Source organism: Ictalurus furcatus, chromosome 27, assembly GCF_023375685.1.
Source record: "Ictalurus furcatus strain D&B chromosome 27, Billie_1.0, whole genome shotgun sequence".
In the NCBI taxonomy this organism is placed as follows: Eukaryota; Metazoa; Chordata; class Actinopteri; order Siluriformes; family Ictaluridae; genus Ictalurus; species Ictalurus furcatus.
Genome location: NC_071281.1, coordinates 4325001 through 4347254, shown reverse-complemented (window position 1 = coordinate 4347254; position 22254 = coordinate 4325001). Strand labels below are relative to the sequence as shown.

At 43.2% G+C, this 22254-nt stretch overlaps 2 protein-coding genes across 4 annotated transcripts in view; both read left to right on the top strand.

The window, feature by feature from the left end:
* Window positions 1-22254, top strand: part of ahr2 (aryl hydrocarbon receptor 2) — a 54032-nt gene that overhangs the window by 8061 nt on the left and 23717 nt on the right. The window contains exon 2 of the mRNA XM_053617171.1: window positions 4222-4409. Coding sequence (XP_053473146.1) covers window positions 4222-4409 — 188 coding nt within the window. The remainder of the gene's footprint in view (window positions 1-4221; window positions 4410-22254) is intronic.
* On the top strand, window positions 16188-18373 carry LOC128603002 (histidine-rich glycoprotein-like). Of its 3 annotated transcripts, XM_053617175.1 has the most exons (3): window positions 16188-17941; window positions 18043-18127; window positions 18247-18373. In XM_053617175.1, exon 1 carries the CDS (start codon window positions 16375-16377, stop codon window positions 17794-17796), a length of 1422 nt encoding a protein of 473 aa, XP_053473150.1. In that variant the 5' UTR covers window positions 16188-16374; the 3' UTR covers window positions 17797-17941; window positions 18043-18127; window positions 18247-18373. The 3 variants fall into 3 exon arrangements, with proteins under 3 accessions (XP_053473150.1, XP_053473148.1, XP_053473149.1); XM_053617173.1 differs by lacking the exon at window positions 18247-18373 and having other exon boundaries at window positions 18043-18177; XM_053617174.1 differs by lacking the exon at window positions 18247-18373 and having other exon boundaries at window positions 18030-18161.

The following is a 22254-nucleotide window of genomic DNA, read 5'->3' as shown; positions in this document are numbered from 1 at the left end:
CCCACAGAGAGTCGAGTGTTCTAGAAGGTTCCAGTTATTACAGTGTAACCCACAGAGAGTCGGGTGTTCTAGAAGGTTCCAGTTATTACAGTGTAACCCACAGAGAGTCGGGTGTTCTAGAAGGTTCCAGTTATTACAGTGTAACCCACAGAGAGTCGGGTGTTCTAGAAGGTTCCAGTTATTCCGCTGTAACCCATATATGTAATTCCGCTGTGTGTGTGTTTGTTTGTGTGTGTGTGTGTGTGTGTGATGAAATCCGTGTGAAAACAAAAGGCTGGTTCAATCGTGTCTGCTTCACACTGAGGCACTATTGTTTTAAAGAATCCACCGCCCCCATTATCCTCCCCGCTTCTAATACCTTCCAGCTTTGTGTCATCGTTACAGACTCCGCCCCTTTTAATAATGGATATCGTTTATTTGTTTGTTTCATAGTTATTTATTTTAAATAATTGTGTTCTTGTTTTTTTGTTCACTTGGGGGTTTCTTTATTTATTTGTTTATTTTAAATGTTTTATTTCAAAAGTATATTTGTATCGTTTAATGATTGTATCTGTTTATTTTAAAGTTTAGGACGCGTAAACGTTTGATTGGTCTGTATAAGCCCCGTATGCGGAAAACGCTGCTAGGTGACGTTGCAGCGTCCGCCTGTGACGTGGGCGGGGCTAACCTGGCATGAAGTTTATTTGAACTTCTTATTATTTGAGTTCTTTTGTAACGATTGTTAGACTGTAACTGAGATGCAAATGATTTATAAAATATAAGTAAAATCAGATAAACTTTTTACCCGAGTGAAACTAATCCTCCTTTTTTTCTCTAAAATAGTTTTTTATTTTTGTTGTTGGCGCACAATGATGATGCGTTTTTCCCCCAGACCTGAACGACTGAATGCTCCTTTCTGTCTCGCCGTCCTTTTTTTCCTCCCTTTTTTTTTTTTTTGCTGAGGTCACTTTCGCCTCATTCTTTATTTCTGGGAAACGTAATTAGGGTCTGGCGGCCGGCTCGAGGCGAGGCCAGGCGGAGATTCCTCACAGGAGACGGCCATTTTCTTTTTCTTTTTTGATGACAGTGATTCCAGTAAAGTCCTGGCTCAGACCTGGATAATGGCTTTCATTACGGCAGAATGATAACGTGCCAGCTAATGCTGTGCTTGCCAAGCTAGCGCTCGCTAAAACCTTCCACACTCTCACTAACACCATAACACACTCACACACACACACACACACACACACACACACAGAAAAGGTTCTCCTGTCTGACAGAAACAACCCTCGTCAAAATGTCCTCCTGCTAATTCGTCTTGCTAAGCTAGCTGTAAATTATTATCGTCTTTATGGTTTAAACTAGCTGTATGAAATATTTTCGCTGAGTCATGTTCTCTCAGCGAAATGCTCACTCTTCTATCTCACTACCTTTTCCTGAAATCTTTCTTGCTAATTAAGCTAGCTTTATCATCACACACTTAACGTCAGTAAAAGCTCTGGAGTACTTTCAGCTGCACTTCACTGAGCCTCTCAGTATGATGCTCTTGGAATGCTAAGCTAGCTTCCTGCTCGATTAGCTTTCATTAAAAATGCCCCACTGCACAATTCCACTCAAACACACTCCTGAATTGTTACGCTAGTTCCTGCTCAATTTGGATTGGGATTTTAATCAAAACTAATCCATCGAAGCGGGAGGAGAACCTTCATCAGTCTTTTCTAGGCTAAAATTCCCGATCTACTTCTGAGGAAAATGTTCTCCAGTTTTGCTAAGATCGCTTTTAATGATGCATTTCGGAATCTTGCTAGGCTAGCTTTCAGTAAAACATAGAACTTAGGTTCTCCGTTCTGTTCTCCAGCCTGTTCTTCATCCGGTTCTCTGTTCTGTTCTCCAGCCTGTTCTTCATCTGGTTCTCTGTTCTGTTCTCCAGCCTGTTCTTCATCTGGTTCTCTGTTCTGTTCTCCATTTGGTTCTTTGTGATGTTCTCCATCCTGTTCTTCATCCTGTGCTTCATCCTGTACTCTGTCCTGTTCTTCATCTGGTTCTCTTTCATGTTCTCTGATATGCTCTCCATCCTGTTCTTCATACTGTTTTCTGTCCTGTTCTTCATCTGGTTCTCTGTTCTGTTCTCCATCCTGTTCTCTGTCCTGTTCTTCATCTGGTTCTCTGTGATGTTCTCCATCCTGTGCTTCATCCTGTTCTCTGTCCTGTTCTTCATCTGGTTCTCTTTTATGTTCTCTGATATGTTCTCCATCCTGTTCTTCATACTGTTTTCTGTCCTGTTCTTCATCTGGTTCTCTGTGATGTTCTCCGTCCTGTTCTTCATCTGGTTCTCTGTGATGTTCTCCATCCTGTTCTCTGTGCTGTTCCCCATGTCTCTTGTGTTCAGCACACCAGCTGCAGTTTGATTAATAATTAATGATGTGCGTCTAGACGGTAAATTAGTTGTGAAAGTATTTAGTTTTGGCTGTGAGCGAAGCTCCGAGAGAGCGAGCGATGGAAGAAAAGCGCTTTTAGCGTTTATTGTAACCAGCGGCGTGGGTGACGTACCAGTAAATGAGTTTCTCGAGATTGGGTAATGATCTAATGAGGATAAACTAATTACACACACACACACAGTACCTGAGCGTTATGTCGCCTCCAGCTAAACCTTTGCTGTTAAATCAGATCATCTTATTGACATTCACTGTCGTTAACGTTAACCAAAATGGCGAGTCCCTGGAGTGGGAATGGAGTGATGGACAGAATACCTCACTTTTCTTCATTTTTTTTCCTTCTGTTTGTCACAGTCGCTTCATTTGTCCCCAAGCTCGCCCTCTGAAACAGGAAATGAGGTCACAGTGGGGATGTTATCACAATTTCGGACACGCAGAGATGCTGAATGCATTTCTTGGATATCTCTCTTGTTTTCTCTCTCTCTCTCTCTCTCTCTCTCTCTGTCTCTCGACCCGTCTCACCCCGTCTTTATTTTTAGGCCTGTTTTTTACTAAAACAAAACTCCAACCAGCTCCTAATTGTTTTCAGACGTCCCCCCTCCCACTCTCTCTCTCTCTCTCTCTCCACTTCAGCCCAGTTTAGAAATGCACTCTTTTTTCCATTCCTCTGCACAAACCCACATATTTGAAAGGTTTTGACCCCCCACCCCCCCAAAAAAAAAAACACACAGATCAGAGATAAATTAAAATGAAAGCTTAGCACGGGGCTGAACCCGAAATAGTTCCTCGCTCCCTTTGTAGTGCACGAAAGTATTCTGTTTGATGCTATTTTTGCCCCCCCCCCCCCAAAAAATAAAAAAAAATAAATAATCTTACGGCAGTAAATCAATGTCAAAATAATGTCCAAAAATAATTGCTCCCTTTACTCGTCTTTGCGGTTGAGTCATGGGATCGAGGCGGTAGCTGATCGTTTTAAAAAGAACGTTTGGGATAAATATGTTGGTTCTCGTTTCAGTTTTTCAGTTCATGCTAACTTTTTTAGCTGGTTACATAATAAAAAACGTTTAACTATGTAAATTCGTAAGAGCCAGCCGGCTGGTGTGTAAAGTTCCGATTGGTTACGGTTATGGTAGGGGCGGAGCTTGTGCTCGGTGATTTGATTTATTCTTGTTTTCTTGTTGAAAGGAAATTCTCTTATATCATGTATTCTCTTATATTATGAACTGCTATCAAATACCCATGATGAATGTATTCATTTAATTACCCCTTTAAATAAGCTGATCAACTGCCATCTTTCTTATAGCTGGCACATGTATTTTCTGTCTGTTGAAAAGACTTATTTTCATAGTGTGCTGTGTGGTTTTTTTTTTGTCTATCTGGCTGGCACCTGCACCAGTAGAAACCGTCCACGCACTGCCGTTATCAATGTGTATAAATACTTCTGCTCTGCGCGAATAAAGTGGGATGTCGGTGTGAGCATGCATGAAGTCAGTGCGTGTTCATTTTAGACCCCCCAGGCCTGAACGTTCCACGGTAAACCACACTTTCTAGCTCATAGCAGCACAGAACTAAGAGTAAAGTTAATAGAAGTAATTGTAGAACAGGCCGAAAGGGCTGACAGAGGTCTGGAAGACATAAGCTGTGATACATGGAATTCTAACACTTGTGTTCTGAATTTTTGTTGGCAAAACTACATGAGAACTTATTTTATAGCAGCCAGCGCATCACGTTCTTTGCTAAATGATTTAGCATCACTAGCTTTGATTATGAATACGTCATGAGTTGGGTATTTGGGTTCTTGTTCCAGACCGAAGCCTCCTCCGCCCGAAGGCGCCAAGTCCAACCCTTCAAAGCGGCACAGGGATCGGCTAAACATGGAGTTGGACAAGCTGACCAGCCTGCTGCCCTTCTCCGAGGACGTTCGCTCCCGGCTGGACAAACTGTCCGTCCTCAGGCTCAGCGTCGGATACCTGAAGGTCAAGAGCTTCTTCAACGGTGAGTCAATTGACCCAGTGATTCAGAAGATTCTTTTAAACTTCCTGATTCAGTTTCCGCAGTAGCAGATAGGTTTTTTTTAAAATATTTTTTTGGCCGATAAACAGCGGCGCTCAGTTCTCGAAGACATTTATGACTCAAATAGGGCTGCAACTAACGATTATTTTCATAATCGATTAGCTGGCCGATTTATTTATTTATTTATTTTTTCCGATTAATCGGATGGGGCAAACTTTTAGGTTAGTAAAAAACTAATGTGTTCCATTTGAGACGATATTATCTTTCTAAAATTCATACACTAGACCAGTGGTTCTCAACCTTTTGTGAGATTTGGACCCCAAGCATATTTCAAACAATCCACACCCCACTCACTCAACAACAATTATATAGGCTACATATTAAACAGACATTTCTATATACGTTGCTTTATTTTATTAATATTTAACATTAATAATATTAACGTTAAAATTGAATCAAAACCTTTCAAGATTTTATTTTTTACATTTTATTGTTGGTGTGACATTTAATTTGACTCTCTGAATGATCCTTTGTTTATTTTATCCATCAACGTGACACTCGAACTTCTCTACCACTCGGAGGTTTTTGCAAAAAGATTTTTTTTTGTAAATTATATTGTAAATAAATTTTGAATAAAATCCCATCAATGAACGATCGTCAGCTCAGCTAACGCGATATTTGCGAATAACCAAATTGATTCATTTTAAAATATCTCGTTTGAATATGTTTTTATATACATAATATTATTTCAACATTTTTAACACTTTCCTACGGACCCCCTGCAATTACATCACTGACCGCGGACCCCCGGTTGAGAATCACAGCACTAGACGGTAGTGCACAGTGCACAGTGTAAGTGTACAGTACGTCATTTGGGACACAACTTTAGTATTTACTCTCTGAAGCGTGTTTTCGGAACAGAAGTAACGTAATAAGTAAACGCACCCCGTGCCGCGCAGACCAACTAATCCATAATGAGATTCATTGACAAGGATTTTCCTAATGGATTATTATCTGTTTTATCGATTAGTTGTTGCAGCTCTAGACTCAAATGTAACTGTAAAAAACTCATTTTGGTTCAAATGAATGATTCGGTCATGAAGTAATAGAGAATCAAGGAGTCAATTTTTAGAAGTGTCGGTTTGCACTTGTTGGAAAGCGTGTGTGTGTTTGGGTGTTCTAACCCGTAAGACTTCTCCTTAAGCAGTCCTTCCAGTCACCTGATCTACAAATCCGTCATCACCCCATTGTGTTAATCTCGTCTCGGGCAGTAAAATTAAAAGGGCCACCGCTATCAGTAGTGTCCTGCTGTCTGCGGTTTGGAATTTCACACCACACGTGGCGTCTTAATGGAGTCTTCCTGTTAGCCGAGGCTGCATTGGACACGCCTTTCTAACAAATACCATCTCCTGTTTCCTCACACACACACACACACGCACACACAGCTCATGTGGATGCAGGACAGTGGGTCAGCAGTGTAGCACCAGCATCAGAGCACACCGTACTGCTCTCAGCCAATCAGAACACACTGTACTGCTCTCAGCCAATCAGAACACACTGTACTGCTCTCAGACAATCCCGAACACACTGTACTGCTCTCAGCCAATCAGAACATACAGTACTGCTCTCAGCCAATCAGAGTACATATACTACTCTCAGATAAACAGATAGACAGACAGAAGGACAGACAGACAGATGAGTAGACATGCAGACAGATAAACAAACAGGCAGACAAACCGATAGATATAGATGGATAGACAGACAGACAGACGAATAAAGAGAGATGAATGCACAGACAGACAGATGGATCGACATTAAAAAGAGAGACAGGAAGACAGCTAGATAGATATAGACAAACAGTTACGAGTCTGTGCCACACATGCGACCTTCAGGTAGTTATGTGCTGTATGTAAAGAATGCTCTGTGTGTGTGTGTGTGTGTGTGTGTGTGTGTGTGTGTGTGTGTGTGTGTTTCTAAGGTTTTAGTCCATATAATATGAGCACTGCAGGATTATCAGCTCTCTCTCTCTCGCTCTCTCTCTCTCTCTCTGTCTCTCTCTCATTCTCCAAATGTTCAGCAGAGGTGAAGTTAAACTGCAGCCTCACACTTCCTGTCATTGTTCTCTCCCAAAATATCAACAGACAGAGAGAAAGACAGACTGACAGACAGCTTCACATCAGCGAGAGAGACAGACAGGATAAGGCGAGGAAGGTGAAAGGTGAGAGAAAGGAAAGAGAGAGAGAGCGTACCTAATGGAAAGAGTTTAGACTCACACATACACACACCTACACACACACACACACACACACACACACACACTGTAATGTTCTAATTGTCATTTGAGACTCGCACTATTAACACATAGCCTCTAGGGCTAAAGTCTAAAAGGTGTGTGTGTGTGTGTGTTTGCAGTCCTGCCCTAGTAACCGCCGGTGTGAAGCAGATCTTGTGCACACAGGGCGCTGGTGAGCTCTTGTTGCCACGGTGATGGTGTAGCGGAACTGTGCGATGTGTGTGTGTGTGTGTTAAACCACCCTATTGTGGTTTAACTACGTTACACATGTTGTGTTAGGGAATATGGGTAATGTGTATTCAGCGTTTTTATAGATACCTGAACGGTTAATTTCCGTTCCGTTAATTAATTTACAGATTCATGGTGTCATGTGACCTCACACGCTGGTCCATCTCGTCGTCCGTTAGTTCATCACCATTCAGCAAAGGTGCGTGTAAATGTTCTCATGGTCGGACCGAACTAAAAATTCCCTCTACACGTTTTACCTGACCCCCTGGGAGCCCCGCCCCCTTTTCCTCCATCTCATGTTAGTAACCTCTCGTCTCGACTGGATTTTGAAACGTTTCTCGATTTTTTGTGTCCCGGCACGTGAAGGACGTTTTGAGTTTATTCACGTGAAATGATGCTTATAAACAGCTCGAAATTTCCAAGCGCTGCCTTTCCAAGGCAGGGCTGATTTCCATTCAGCCACGCCCACAAAATTCCATTAACGGCAGAAAGACAGTACGTACAGTCGCGATGACGTCACGTGAAGCGTCTCGGCACGAATCTACGGTAAGTTGCGAAAAAATTGCAAGCTCCTCTGAATATTGCGTATTGAGTTTGCTCGATTTTATGTTCATTTCTGCGATCGTAAAAATCACAAAATCCGGGAGGGAGTGGAAAGAGAGCTGAAAGCTACCGGGTGAAAGAGCGCCCCCTAAGTGTGGCATGTGTATAATGCAGCTCAGCCAGTAATGCTGCTCGGCCACTGCAGTGCGTCAGCTACCTGATCAGCTAAGTCTTATTTGTCCTTATTTACGGATGGAGTTTTACAAAACGTTCTGAGATAATTAAGTGATATATATTATATATATATATTATATATATATATATATATTATTTATTTATTTATTTATTTAAACCCATCGGCGATTATACGATTCGAAGCCGATCAGTCGACGTTCACAGCGGTGAGTCTCCTTAGATGGAAATTTATGGAAACGTAGAATGCAAACTTTCCCCCCCCCCAACTAACAGGAATTTCATGAACACCTCATTTTTTGTGTAAACTTGACTGCAAACAGTTTACGAATAAATATTTAAATTCCACAGATCGAATAACAAACATATATTAGCATAAAGTGCTATCATCCAATCAGCTGCGTGATTGGTCACTGGTGTGTAGGAGAGAAAAAAAAAAACACGCAAAATAGAAAATAAAGTATAAAAATATGTGTGTGTGTGTTGATGGGGAAGCTTCAGTCTGAGAAAGAGCCTGAGGTTCAGTCCCACGCTCCACTGCACAAACACTGCATTGTGTGCAGCTCCCAGCATGCACTGGTGCACTGATGCTGTGGAACTCTGTGTGTGTGTGTGTGTGTGTGTGTGTGAGACATGGAAGCCACGGATCTAAACTAGAGGCAGAGAAGTGTGAAATAATGATAAGAGAATTAGAATAACGCACATACATTTGAGCGATCCTGAAAGTTAATGTAGAGTTATTAACGAATAATTCTGAACATGAAGTTATTAACGTAGAAAGATAGAGAGATATTTATCACATCATCAATCCAATGCAGTCCAATCCAATCCAGACCAATCCAGTCCAATCCAGACCAATTCAATCCAGACCAATCCAGACCAATCCAGTTCAATCCAGACCAATCCAGTTCAAATCCAAACCAGTTCAATCCAGTCCAGTCCAGTTTAATCCAGACTAGGGATGTCACGATACCAAAAATCTAGTAGTCGGTACCGATACCACCAAAAGTACACGATACTCGATACCAAAGTCGATACCACGGTGTGGTATAAAAAATAAAAATTAAAAAATATTAATTAAAAACTCTCCTGGAGGACATCCTCCTCTGGCTGATGCTGGCAAAAAGAGCGAGAGGGAGAGATTTTAGTTATCAAACACTGTCTGACAATGAGTGGAGGCTACAGTGGAGGTGCAGCACTCTGAGACGCGCGCGCACACACACCCCCCTTATACTCTGAATGCAGGCATTAGTTTAAATTCACTGATATGGGGGCAGGACAGAAAGAGTTATTAAAAGCATGAACAGGTGAATAATTATTAGTGACATGAGGCTACATTTATCTGACAGGACACGGGCTGAATGGCGATGCATGGTGTCCATTAGGAGGTAGTTTAGAACATCGCAATGCGTTAGCGTCGTTAACAAATAACTGGCTATCGCTAACATTACACGGAGCATAACGTTAGCTGGTTTCACGGCCACAAAGCCAGCTGCCGCAAACAAACATAATATAGGACCGTCTTTCAGGTGCTTCGGCAAATCCCAGGTGTTTCCTCGCTTTGTTTGAAATGAAAGATCAGAAAGCGATACTAGCTTTCCTCTCAATGAGTCGGGGCGGAGCTAAACTTGTTGAGCTAAGCTAAACTTCTGTAGTTTTTCCCGTGTGCTCGTAGGCGTTCCACTTCTTCCTCACCACGTGTGGACCGACTAAAACACTTGCGCGTATTTGCTGCCCCGTTCAGGTCCGGAAGAATCGCAACCTCGGTACCTCCATTAGAAACGGTTCCAACGCTATTCCAGAAAAACAAGTATCGTCACCTTTTAAGAATGTTGGTACCGACTTGGTACCGAAGTATCGGTTCTCGTGGCATCCCTAATCCAGACCAATCCAGTTCAATCCAGACCAATCCAGTTCAATCCACTCCAATGCAGACCAATCCAGTTCAATCCAGGCCAATCCAATCCAGTTCAATCCACTCCAATGCAGACCAATCTAGACCAATCCAGTTCAATCCAGGCCAGTCCAATCCAGTTCAATCCAGTCCAATCCAATCCAGTTCAATCCACTCCAATGCAGACCAATCTAGACCAATCCAGTTCAATCCAGGCCAGTCCAATCCAGTTCAATCCAGTCCAATCCAATCCAGTTCAATCCACTCCAATGCAGACCAATCTAGACCAATCCAGTTCAATCCAGGCCAGTCCAATCCAGTTCAATCCAGTCCAATCCAATCCAGTTCAATCCACTCCAATGCAGACCAATCTAGACCAATCCAGTTCAATCCAGGCCAGTCCAATCCAGTTCAATCCAGGCCAGTCCAATCCAGTTCAATCCAGTCCAATCCAATCCAGTTCAATCCACTCCAATGCAGACCAATCTAGACCAATCCAGTTCAATCCAGGCCAGTCCAATCCAGTTCAATCCAGTCCAATCCAATCCAGTTCAATCCACTCCAATGCAGACCAATCTAGACCAATCCAGTTCAATCCAGGCCAGTCCAATCCAGTTCAATCCAGTCCAGTCCAATCCAGGAAGAGGAACATTTGGGGAATTCCATACTCCCAATTCAGACACGTTTTAACGGGAAAGTCTTAACACACACACACACACACAGGCGCGAGACCCTCATAGCGTGCAGTAACGCTTCAGAGCCTCAAGCACGCTCACACACACACACACACACACACACACACACACATGATTTAACCTGAGATAGAGAGACAAACAGTAAAGGAGCTTAAAAAAAATGTAGTCTTTTTCCTCGTTGTGAGCACTGTTCAACTTTTCAGCTTTTTAAACTATTTTTTAAATGCATTAGTCTTTCATCCCTCTCCCTTTTATCTCTCTTTCATCTCCCTTTTATCTCTCTTTTATTTCCCTCTATTATTTCTCTTTTATTATAGACGCAGGATTTCTCTCTGGTTCCAAAAACTTCTAGTGTGTTTCCAAATTCTCTGCCCAGAGCATCCTAATTATCAGTGTGTGTGTGTGTGTGTGTGTGTGTGTGTGTGTACGAGTGTGTGTGTATGGGTTACTGGATATTTTTGCGAGCCGCTCGGGCCTGTTCCCACATGAGCAGCTGCATGTGTGTTTTGACTGAGAAGCCAGTTGCTGTTAGCCACCTCTGGTCGATGCTATCGCCACCTCACACACACACACACACACACACACACACCGTCTGCAAAACAGCTCTTATTTACTGCATGAGGGAGCTGGGCTGCGTCCCAAACCGCACACGGCTTTCCTAAACAGTGCACTGCCTCAGGTTTGAGACGTGGCCCGTGTGAAGCCGTTACCAGTAAAACGTGGTTAGCGAAGACGGCGTAGTAACGGAGTGCACGTCACACACGGGTAGTAGTGCACTACTCTGACTACACTACTGACACACTGTGCAGAGGTTTGGGACGTGGCCCAGGCCTGTGCCTTCTCTTACAGTGTTTACTTAATGGGACTGTAAACAATGGAGCGTTTTACCTCTCATTCCTGAGTTATCATGTAATGTAACACACACACACACACACACACACACACACACCATGTAATGTAGGCGATCCGTCAGTGAACACGCGTGTTACATCACATACAGCCTGACAGAGAGAGGGAGAGAGACAATGAGAAAGATAGAGAGTGACAAAGATAGCAAGAGACAGGAAAATAGAGATTGACATGGAGAGATAGAGGCAGAGAGCAAAGCTGGTGAGAGAGCAAGACACGAAGACAATGAGAGAGAGAAGAGTAGAGAGACAGAAAGACAACAAGAGAGCGAAAAGTAGAGAGAGACACAGACAATGAGAGACAGAAATAGAGAGACGGATAGACAATGAGAAAGAGAGATAGATGGAGAGAGAGAGACAGAAAGGGAGATAGAAGGAAGAGAGACAGATAGGTAGAAAGAGAGACAGACAGAAAGACAATGAGAGACAGGAGAGAGAGAGAGAGAAAGAGGATGAAGAAGAAAGAGAAAACGAGGTTGAGGAACAAATGAAGAGGTGGAAAATGATTGATTATGATGACACAAAAATGAGATAGAGAGAGAGAAAACATCATGGAAAGCAAAGAAAGGAGAAAGAGACGAGGAAGAAAAACGAGAGAGAGAGAGAAAACAAGGAGATGAGAAAACATGAAACACGACTGTGCTGCTCGTCTCGACTCTGAAAATAAACGGTGAGCTCACAGACAGACGCGCACGCATAATTACCCCTGTGTGTGTGTGTGTCTGTATGTGTGTGTGTGTGTGTGTGTCTGTATGTGTGTCTGTGTCTGTATGTGTGTCTGTGTGTCTCTGTGTGTGTGTGTGTGTGTGTGTGTGTGTATGTGTGTGTGTATGTGTGTGTGTGTGTGTGTTTGTGTGTATGTGTATGAGAGAGAGAGAGAAAACAGAAAGGCAGACAGAGACAGACAGTAAAATGGCCGCCTCTCGTCTTGCTCTGCATTTTGAAACTGTGTCTGATTGATGTATTTGTGGCCGAGGCTAATTTCACAACGCTAGCTCGGAGTATTCTCTTCAAAATTGAAATCCCAACTGCCGGCTGATGATGTCATAACGAGCCTTACAGCTGACAGCCAATCAGCAGCCTGGCTTCAGCTCACAGTAACGCTGCGTTACAGTGACAGATGACCAGTCACTCCTGTCCGTTAGTAGTCTGTCTCTTGTGGGCGTGTACGGTTATTGGATGTGGGCGTGGCCTGTACAGTATTTGTTTTTTGTTTTATTTTAAGTTCTGATGAGAAACAGTTGCAGCTATATATCACTAATTAATTCATAAACACAAATTAATTAACGCCCCTGCGATGGACTGGCACCCTGTCCAGGGTGGACCCCGCCTTGTGCCCGATGCTCCCTGGGATAGGCTCCAGGTTCCCCCTGACCCTGAAAAGGAGTAAGCGGTAGAAGATGGGTGGATGGATGAAATTAATTAACGCATGATTAGTGTGAAAATCTGCTGTGATTTACATTACGTTAACATGTCCCACTCTCTCGATATATATATATATATATATATATATATATATATATATCTGTCTCCCTCTACAGCTGTCTCACTCACCTCTGTGTGTGTGTATATATATATATATATCTGTCTCCCTCTTCAGCTGTCTCACTCACCTCTGTGTGTGTGTGTGTGTGTGTGTGTGTGTGTATATATATCTGTCTCCCTCTACAGCTGTCTCACTCACCTCTGTGTGTGTGTGTATGTGTATATATATATATATCTGTCTCCCTCTACAGCTGTCTCACTCACCTCTGTGTGTGTGTGTATATATATATATATATATATATATATATATATCTGTCTCCCTCTACAGCTGTCTCACTCACCTCTGTGTGTGTGTGTATATATATATATATATATATATCTTTCTCCCTCTACAGCTGTCTCACTCACCTCTGTGTGTGTGTGTATATATATATATATCTTTCTCCCTCTACAGCTGTCTCACTCACCTCTGTGTGTGTGTATATATATACATATCTGTCTCCCTCTACAGCTGTCTCACTCACCTCTGTGTGTGTGTGTGTGTGTGTATATATATATATATATATATATCTGTCTCCCTCTACAGCTGTCTCACTCACCTCTGTGTGTGTGTGTGTGTGTGTGTATATATATATCTGTCTCCCTCTACAGCTGTCTCACTCACCTCTGTGTGTGTGTGTATATATATATATATATATATATATATCTTTCTCCCTCTACAGCTGTCTCACTCACCTCTGTGTGTGTGTATATATATATATATATATATATCTGTCTCCCTCTACAGCTGTCTCACTCACCTCTGTGTGTGTGTGTGTATGTGTATATATATATATATATCTGTCTCCCTCTACAGCTGTCTCACTCACCTCTGTGTGTGTGTGTGTGTGTGTGTGTGTGTGTGTATATATATATATATATATCTGTCTCCCTCTACAGCTGTCTCACTCACCTCTGTGTGTGTGTGTGTGTGTGTGTGTGTGTGTATATATATATGTCTCCCTCTACAGCTCTCACTCACCTATGTGTGTGTGTGTGTGTGTGTGTGTATATATATATCTGTCTCCCTCTACAGCTGTCTCACTCACCTCTGTGTGTGTGTGTGTGTGTGTATATATATATATGTCTCCCTCTACAGCTGTCTCACTCACCTCTGTGTGTGTGTGTGTGTATATATATATGTCTCCCTCTACAGCTGTCTCACTCACCTCTGTGTGTGTGTGTGTGTGTGTGTATATATATATGTCTCCCTCTACAGCTGTCTCACTCACCTCTGTGTGTGTGTGTGTGTGTATATATATATATGTCTCCCTCTACAGCTGTCTCACTCACCTATGTGTGTGTGTGTGTGTGTGTGTGTGTATATATATATATATATATATCTGTCTCCCTCTACAGCTGTCTCACTCACCTCTGTGTGTGTGTGTGTGTGTGTGTGTGTATATATATATATCTGTCTCCCTCTACAGCTGTCTCACTCACCTCTGTGTGTGTGTGTGTGTGTGTATATATATATATATCTGTCTCCCTCTACAGCTGTCTCACTCACCTCTGTGTGTATGTGTGTGTGTGTGTATATATATATATCTGTCTCCCTCTACAGCTGTCTCACTCACCTCTGTGTGTGTGTGTGTGTGTGTGTGTATATATATATCTGTCTCCCTCTACAGCTGTCTCACTCACCTCTGTGTGTGTGTGTGTGTGTGGATATGTATATATATGTATATATATATATATATATTTGTCTCCCTCTACAGCTGTCTCACTCACCTCTGTGTGTGTGTGTGTGTGTGTGTATATATATATATCTGTCTCTCTCTTTCTCTTTGTATATATCTGTCTCACTCTCTGTATATATGTCTTTCTCTACATCTGTCTCACTTTCTGTGTGTGTGTATATATATATCTGTCTCTCTATATCTCTCTCACTCTTCTTCTCTTTTTCTAAACAAGTCTCTCTCTTTGTGTTTCTCACTCTTTCTCACTCTGTCTCTGTCTCACTCCTTCAGTCTACCTGTCTTATTCCGTCTCTCTCTTTCTCTCTGACTCATTTTCTGTCTGTTTTCAGTCTCTCTGTCTTTTCCTCTCTGTCGCTGTTTTTTCTCTCTTTTTGTCTCTGTTTGTCTTTCGGTTATTCTCTCAGATTGTCTCTGTTTTCAAGTTCAAGTTCGTTGTCCCCCCCCCCTCTCTCTCTCTCTCTCTCTCTCTCGCTCTCATCACCTATCTACTTGATCCATCACACGACCTATGAGTCATCCACACCTGGCTTTAGTTGCCGCGGTAACTCCATGGCGACAGCCCGACAACAGAACCACGAGGAGGAGGGTTAGCGTTAAAGGAGACGTGAGGACACCAAGACAGCGAGGCTTCCAACCAGGTTCCCATGGAGACAGAAGGAGAGAAAGTTCTACAGTGGCGTGCACATATACAGGTCACATCTGTCACTCATGGCGTGTGGCATATAAATCGCGGTGTATCGTACAACCGACTACGCACACGTTACGGCGAGTCAGGCGAAGCCGTGGCGAGACACGAGGGAAAAAATTCCCAATAAAGGGTGTGAACGAGTGAAAAGGAAGAAGGGGGGAAGAATGGGCGAGAACAATATCAGCATTGTGAGAGGAGAGAGATAGAGGGAGGGGGAGAGAGAGAGAAAGGGCGAGAGAGGTTTGTTTTGGCCTCCGCCACCATTTCCTGTCTGTTCTGACATGTGAGGTCGTATCACACCGGCCTCTGTTTCACACTCTTTCTCAAGAATTCTCTCTCTCTCTCTCTCTCTCTCTCTCCCTCCCTTTCTCTCACACTCTCAAATGTTTTTTTCTGTAGATGAGGGTCTCGTTTGGGGGCGAGGGGGAGGGGAAGAACACACACAGGAAGAGATAGACTCTATTTCCTGTTGGCAGCAGTGCGTCCCTACGGAGTGTAATTTTGGTTTTCGTGTGTTTGTTAAACGTGCTGTTGTGTATTGTGCAGTATTTGTGTAGATGTATAAATGTGTACGAGTGTGTGTGTGTGTGTGTGTGTGTGTGTGTGTGTTTTCTTGGCAGTGGTGTGTCTCAGGGGAGCCGGGGTTTGCGTGAGAGCAGAGCTCCAGATCTGTCAGTAAGAGGGGGACTGCTCAAGGTCTGGCAGAGTGCAGCTGTGTGTGTGTGTGTGTGTGTGTGTGTGTGTGTGTGTGTGGAAGGAGTACTGCACCACCCCGTCTGACCATGACAGTCATGAGTTGTGTGTAAAGGTCTCTCTCTCTCTCTCTCTCTCTCTCTCTCTCTCTCTCTCTCTCTCTCTCTCCCCTCTCTTGGTCACACACACAAACACACACACTCCTTCTGTTACACACCGAGTATCAAAGTTTAAGGTTTTGTATATTTAATAGCGAGATTTTCATTTTTCCATATGCGTAAATATGCGGTGTGTGTGTGTGTGTGTGTGTGTGTGTGTGTGTGTATTAAAAGCCTAAGTGACCTTGGATCAGAGCGACATTTGATCCGTCTAAAACCACATTGTGCCAAATAGAATAGACCTTTCAAAGAGGTGTGTGTGTGCGCGGGTGTGTGCGTGTGTGTGTGTGCATTTTCTTGAATGAACTCTGCTCTTTTTTCTGTTTACTTTGTAGTAGAGTCCAATGTATTACACCGTACGCACACACACACACACACACACACACACACATAAAATGCTGCAGCCTCAGTAAAACGATTTATGTATCGCCATGACAACAGCTGACATTCAAACATCCCACGCCATGACGAACATCATGCCACCATCAAACACCAACACACACCGACATTCACCATCAAACACCAACACACACCGACACACACCATCAAACACCGACACACACCGACATTCACCATCAAACACCAACACACACCGACACACACCATCAAACACCAACACACACCGACACACACCATCAAACACCAACACACACCGACACTCACCGTCAAACACCAACACACACCGACACACACCATCAAACACCAACACACACCGACACACACCATCAAACACCAACACACACCGACATTCACCATCAAACACCAACACACACCGACACACACCATCAAACACCAACACACACCGACACTCACCATCAAACACCAACACACACCGACATTCACCGTCAAACACCAACACACACCGACATTCACCGTCAAACACCAACACACACCGACACACACCATCAAACACCAACACACACCGACATTCACCATCAAACACCAACACACACCGACACACACCATCAAACACCAACACACACCGACATTCACCATCAAACACCAACACACACCGACATTCACCATCAAACACCAACACACACCGACATTCACCGTCAAACACCAACACACACCGACATTCACCATCAAACACCAACACACACCGACACACACCGTCAAACACCAACACACACCGACACACACCGTCAAACACCAACACACACCGACATTCACCGTCAAACACCAACACACACCGACACACACCATCAAACACCAACACACACCGACATTCACCATCAAACACCAACACACACCGACACACACCATCAAACACCAACACACACCGACATTCACCATCAAACACCAACACACACCGACACACACCATCAAACACCGACACACACCGACATTCACCATCAAACACCAACACACACCGACACACACCATCAAACACCGACACACACCGACATTCACCATCAAACACCAACACACACCGACACACACCATCAAACACCGACACACACCGACATTCACCATCAAACACCAACACACACCGACATTCACCATCAAACACCAACACACACCGACATTCACCATCAAACACCAACACACCGACATTCACCATCAAATACCGACACACACCATCAAACACCAACACACACCGACATTCACCATCAAATACCGACACACACCATCAAACACCAACACACCGACATTCACCATCAAATACCGACACACACCATCAAACACCAACACACACCATCAAACACCAACACACACCGACACACACCATCAAACACCAACACACCGACATTCACCATCAAACACCAACACACACCGACATTCACCATCAAACACCAACACACACCGACACACACCATCAAACACCGACACACACCGACATTCATCAGTAGAGCCCAGCACAGTAAACACACAGGTCAGTGAAATGACTGCGTGTGTATTAATCACAGGGCTGTGAACACTGTGCTGCAGTTGGGAGGAAGCACGGTTCTGGTTAAAGGGTAATTTCTGTTCTCTGTGAGAGAAGACGAGGAGATGGTGAGTAAGATCAGCTTCCTGTTTAAGCTGTATTTTTATCATCACTGAATATCACCACCGTGTTTCTCAACATCACTTTATTAATCAGCGTTTCCACTCAGCTCCTCTCACTCCTCTCCGCGTGAGGTAAAGACTAACATGTCCTCGGTGTCGGGTTCTGCACTAGAGCACTCAGGAACACCGCCGGTGCGACGCTCATTCATTTCTCACTCCGAGCTGCATTCAAGAATTTCAGACTTTATTCTATTTTAAATCAAAACCAAAGACAAAGTGAAAAACTGAAAGAACTGTAATCTGTGACGCAGCATCGAGGCCGACTCTAATGAATTCTACAACAACGTTTCACCATTCACTTAAAACATTGAAGCGAAATTCACTTTAATTAAACAACAAACGCACACACCAGCATTCATCACTGAATTATTCACTGTTGGAAGGCAACACAGTTAATACAACATTAATAAGAAGAATAATAAGAAGAAGAATAACAATGTAATGTAATAAGTAATGTAATAATGTAAATAATGTAATTATGAATTAACAATAATAATGTAGCACATGGCAAATTATAATGCAAATATATAATTATTATGCAAAATTATACATTGTAATCATAACTTATTATTATAAATATGATCATAATAATAGCAAATTATTTACAAATAAAACAACCGGAAAGTACTGTTGAAATCACGATGAAGTGAAAGTACAGTATGAAACAGAAGTAAATTAGAAATGTAAATAATTATGAAAATTATACTTTGAAGAGTTGAGCATGAATGTGTACTATTGTGTGCTAATGTGTGTATTTAGAATAATTAATATGAATTCATTTATCAAATGAAATATTTACGTTCAAATCCACAACCCGGTGTTTATCTAACACTTACTGTGTTTACTCCCTGTACCATAGCTTTCTTTTAATAATTAATAATGTGTATAAATTAATAAAGCTGTTTATATATGTTTTTATATATATATGTGTGTGTGTGTGTGTGTGTATAAACATCTAGCTGTAAATAAATGTTTATTAGTTTGAATGTAAATATTTAATGGAGTGTAATGGAGTGTGAGGGAGAAATGCTCTGGCTTTTGGGTTTCAGTGTAAATGGTGTAAAAGAAACCAGCAAACCCCAAACCAAAACCTAACCTCAGCCCACTGTCTACACACACACACACACACACACACACACACACACACTCTCACTGAGAGCTAGTGCCACGTGTTAGAATTTGCATGCAGTCTGTACCACTGCAACACTCTGTGTGTGTGTGTGTAAGTGTATGTGTGTATATGTGTGTGTAAGTGTATGCGGGTGTATATGTGTGTGTATGTGTGTGTGTGTGTACACTCAGACCACCGCACCCAGGTTTAGCTGTAGTGGGTAAGGGTTAACTCCTCAGGGTAGTGTATGTAGGTGTATGAGTGTGTGTATATGTGTGTGTGTATATATATATATATGTGTGTGTGTGTGTGTGTGTACACTCAGACCCCCACACCCAGGTTTAGCTGTAGTAGGTAAGGGTTAACTCCTCAGGGTAGTGTATGTAGGTGTATGAGTGTGTGTATATGTGTGTGTGTGTGTGTGTGTGTATATATATATATGTGTGTGTGTGTGTGTGTGTACACTCAGACCCCCACACCCAGGTTTAGCTGTAGAAGGTAAGGGTTAACTCCTCAGGGTAGTGTATGTAGGTGTATGAGTGTGTGTATATATATATATGTGTGTGTGTGTGTGTGTGTACACTCAGACCCCCACACCCAGGTTTAGCTGTAGTAGGTAAGGGTTAACTCCTCAGGGTAGTGTATGTAGGTGTAGGGGTGTGTGTATATGTGTGTGTGTGTGTGTGTATATATATATATATGTGTGTGTGTGTGTGTGTGTGTGTGTGTGTGTGTGTACACTCAGACCCCGACACCCAGGTTTAGCTGTAGTAGGTAAGGGTTAACTCCTCAGGGTAGTGTATGTAGGTGTATGAGTGTGTGTATGTGTGTGTGTGTGTGTGTGTGTGTGTGTGTGTGTACACTCAGACCCCCACACCCAGGTTTAGCTGTAGTAGGTAAGGGTTAACTCCTCAGGGTAGTGTATGTAGGTGTAGGGGTGTATGAGTGTGTGTGTGTGTGTGTGTGTGTGTGTGTGTGTGTGTGCAGCAAGTTACACAACTGGGCCATTGTTGCAGTGCAGGCCTGTGGGTGCAGCTTTCTGACGTGTCTGATCAACTTTTATCTACAGCACGAGTATGTAAACAGGAAGAAAGAGAGTCAGGGAGAGAGAGAGAGAAACAGACAGAAAGAGAGAGCGACACGAGAGAAAGAAAGAGAAAGACAGAGAGCGAGAGCTACAAGTCAACAGAAAGTGAGAGAGAGAGACAGAAAGTGAGCGAGAGATACACACAGACAGAAAGATAAAGAGAAAGACAGAGAGAGAGAGAGAATAACGAACAGTATAAAACAGAGGTGCCCAAACTTTTTCCCACGAAGGGCCATAAATCAAACTTGACTGAGGGCCGTGGGCCGAGAGTAAACGTTGCATTATACCGAACTGTATTATATTAAAAGTAAAGTTGCCATGGTTCTCCTCATTTATGAGTCAGTAGCATTGTGTCTGTAGTCCTCAAAGCGACTGTCGGACTCCTGGATAAGGTTGCTGAGAACAGCATCGTACTCGGGTACCTTACCTTTCATCACGCCTGCCTCTCTAGGACCGGGAAAATGGGCTAAATTTCCTGGATGTGGGGATGAGAGAGAGAGAGAGAGAGGAACAGTGTGAGACTGGGAGTGAAAAAGAGCAAAGCTCTTTGTGTCTTGATGTCTTCTGAGCAGCAGTAGTGTTTTGTTTGAAGGCTCTGACATGATCAGAAAGCCGGGTGATAATCTGGTCTTTTCCCTGGAGCTGAACGTTTCAAACACTGAGCAGCTCTGTGACGTCCACCAGGAAAGCCAGGTCAGAAAGCCATTTGGGCACTTGAATACTACCGATCTTGCTTTCCTGAAAAGCTCTGATCTCATCACGCAGATCAGAAACCTCCCGAGAACTTTTCCTCTGCTCAGCCATCTAACCTCCTGGTCGTACAACACATCACCAGGTTGAGCATCCATGTCATCCAACAGTACCTTGACCTGCCGGCGAGAGAGCACCTTGGAGCGTATAGCATTCACAATATGGACGACGTCACGCATCACATCCACAAGCCCGATGGATTTGGCACATGGCTGTTCTTGATGTAAAATACAGGAAATCTGAGAGCCGACCCATGCGCTTTCTCGAGCTGATGAAGGACGTAGCAGCGCGCTCTGCTCAGATCGAAGTTTAGCAAGCAGCTCGTTAGCGTTCTGTTTTCGCGCCCCGCCGCTGTACTTTGAGAAAGCTGAAGAATGTTTTGTTTCATAATGACGACGGATACCCCCCCCCCCCCTCACATATGGCATGGTGGGCCAAATCAAAAGTCACCAAAGTTGGCCCGCGGGCCCTAGTTTGGGCATCTCTGGTATAAAAGAACAGAAGATTCAGATTTATAGAGAGAACTGAAGGCAGGACTGCAGTAGCGCCGCCCTGCAGAATGAGAGTAGTACTACACCTCTGTCTCCTCCTCTCTCTTTCTCTCTCCCCCTCCCTCTCTCTCTCTCGCCCTCTCTCCCTCTTTCTCTCCCTCTCGCTCTTGTTCCGTCTTCCCTCACTCGTCCTTTCTTTTGTTTGATAAAAATAAATTATTTATAAAATTTTCCACTTCCCTCTTTCTGTCTGTTTCTCAAACACTCTTGTGACATGTCTGTGCTGACTGTACGCACACATACGCACACACACACACACACTTTCTCACACACAGAGTGTAGACATGATGACCTGCAGAGATAGCACTCCACGCACCGTCTCACCCTCTCTCGCATTCCTGCAATCACGGGAGCGCGTCGCTTCATCAGTCTCGCGCCTGGTTTTGGAAACGTTGAATAAATCTTTGATTCTAATCTGAAGTTTGCACTTCACAAACGTTTGGTTTTTAGCCACGCCCACTTTACAACTTTACAGGCTGGTGAGGGAACGACTGTTTTTAGCTGCTGTAACGTAGATTCCACAACATTAAATGTAACTATAAATGGATAAAATCTATGACATGTTATTCTTTAAGTACAAATCGAACGTTGTCATGGTTACAACTTGCACCAGATTTTTTTTTTTTTCCATCCACCTTTCCTGAAAACACCACCATCCTTCAGTTTATGGTGTGTGTGTGTGTGTGTGTGATTGTAATACGAAGCTCCAAATGTGTGTATGTGGGTTCGTGTTTCAATATTTAAATCACTGACTTCCTTG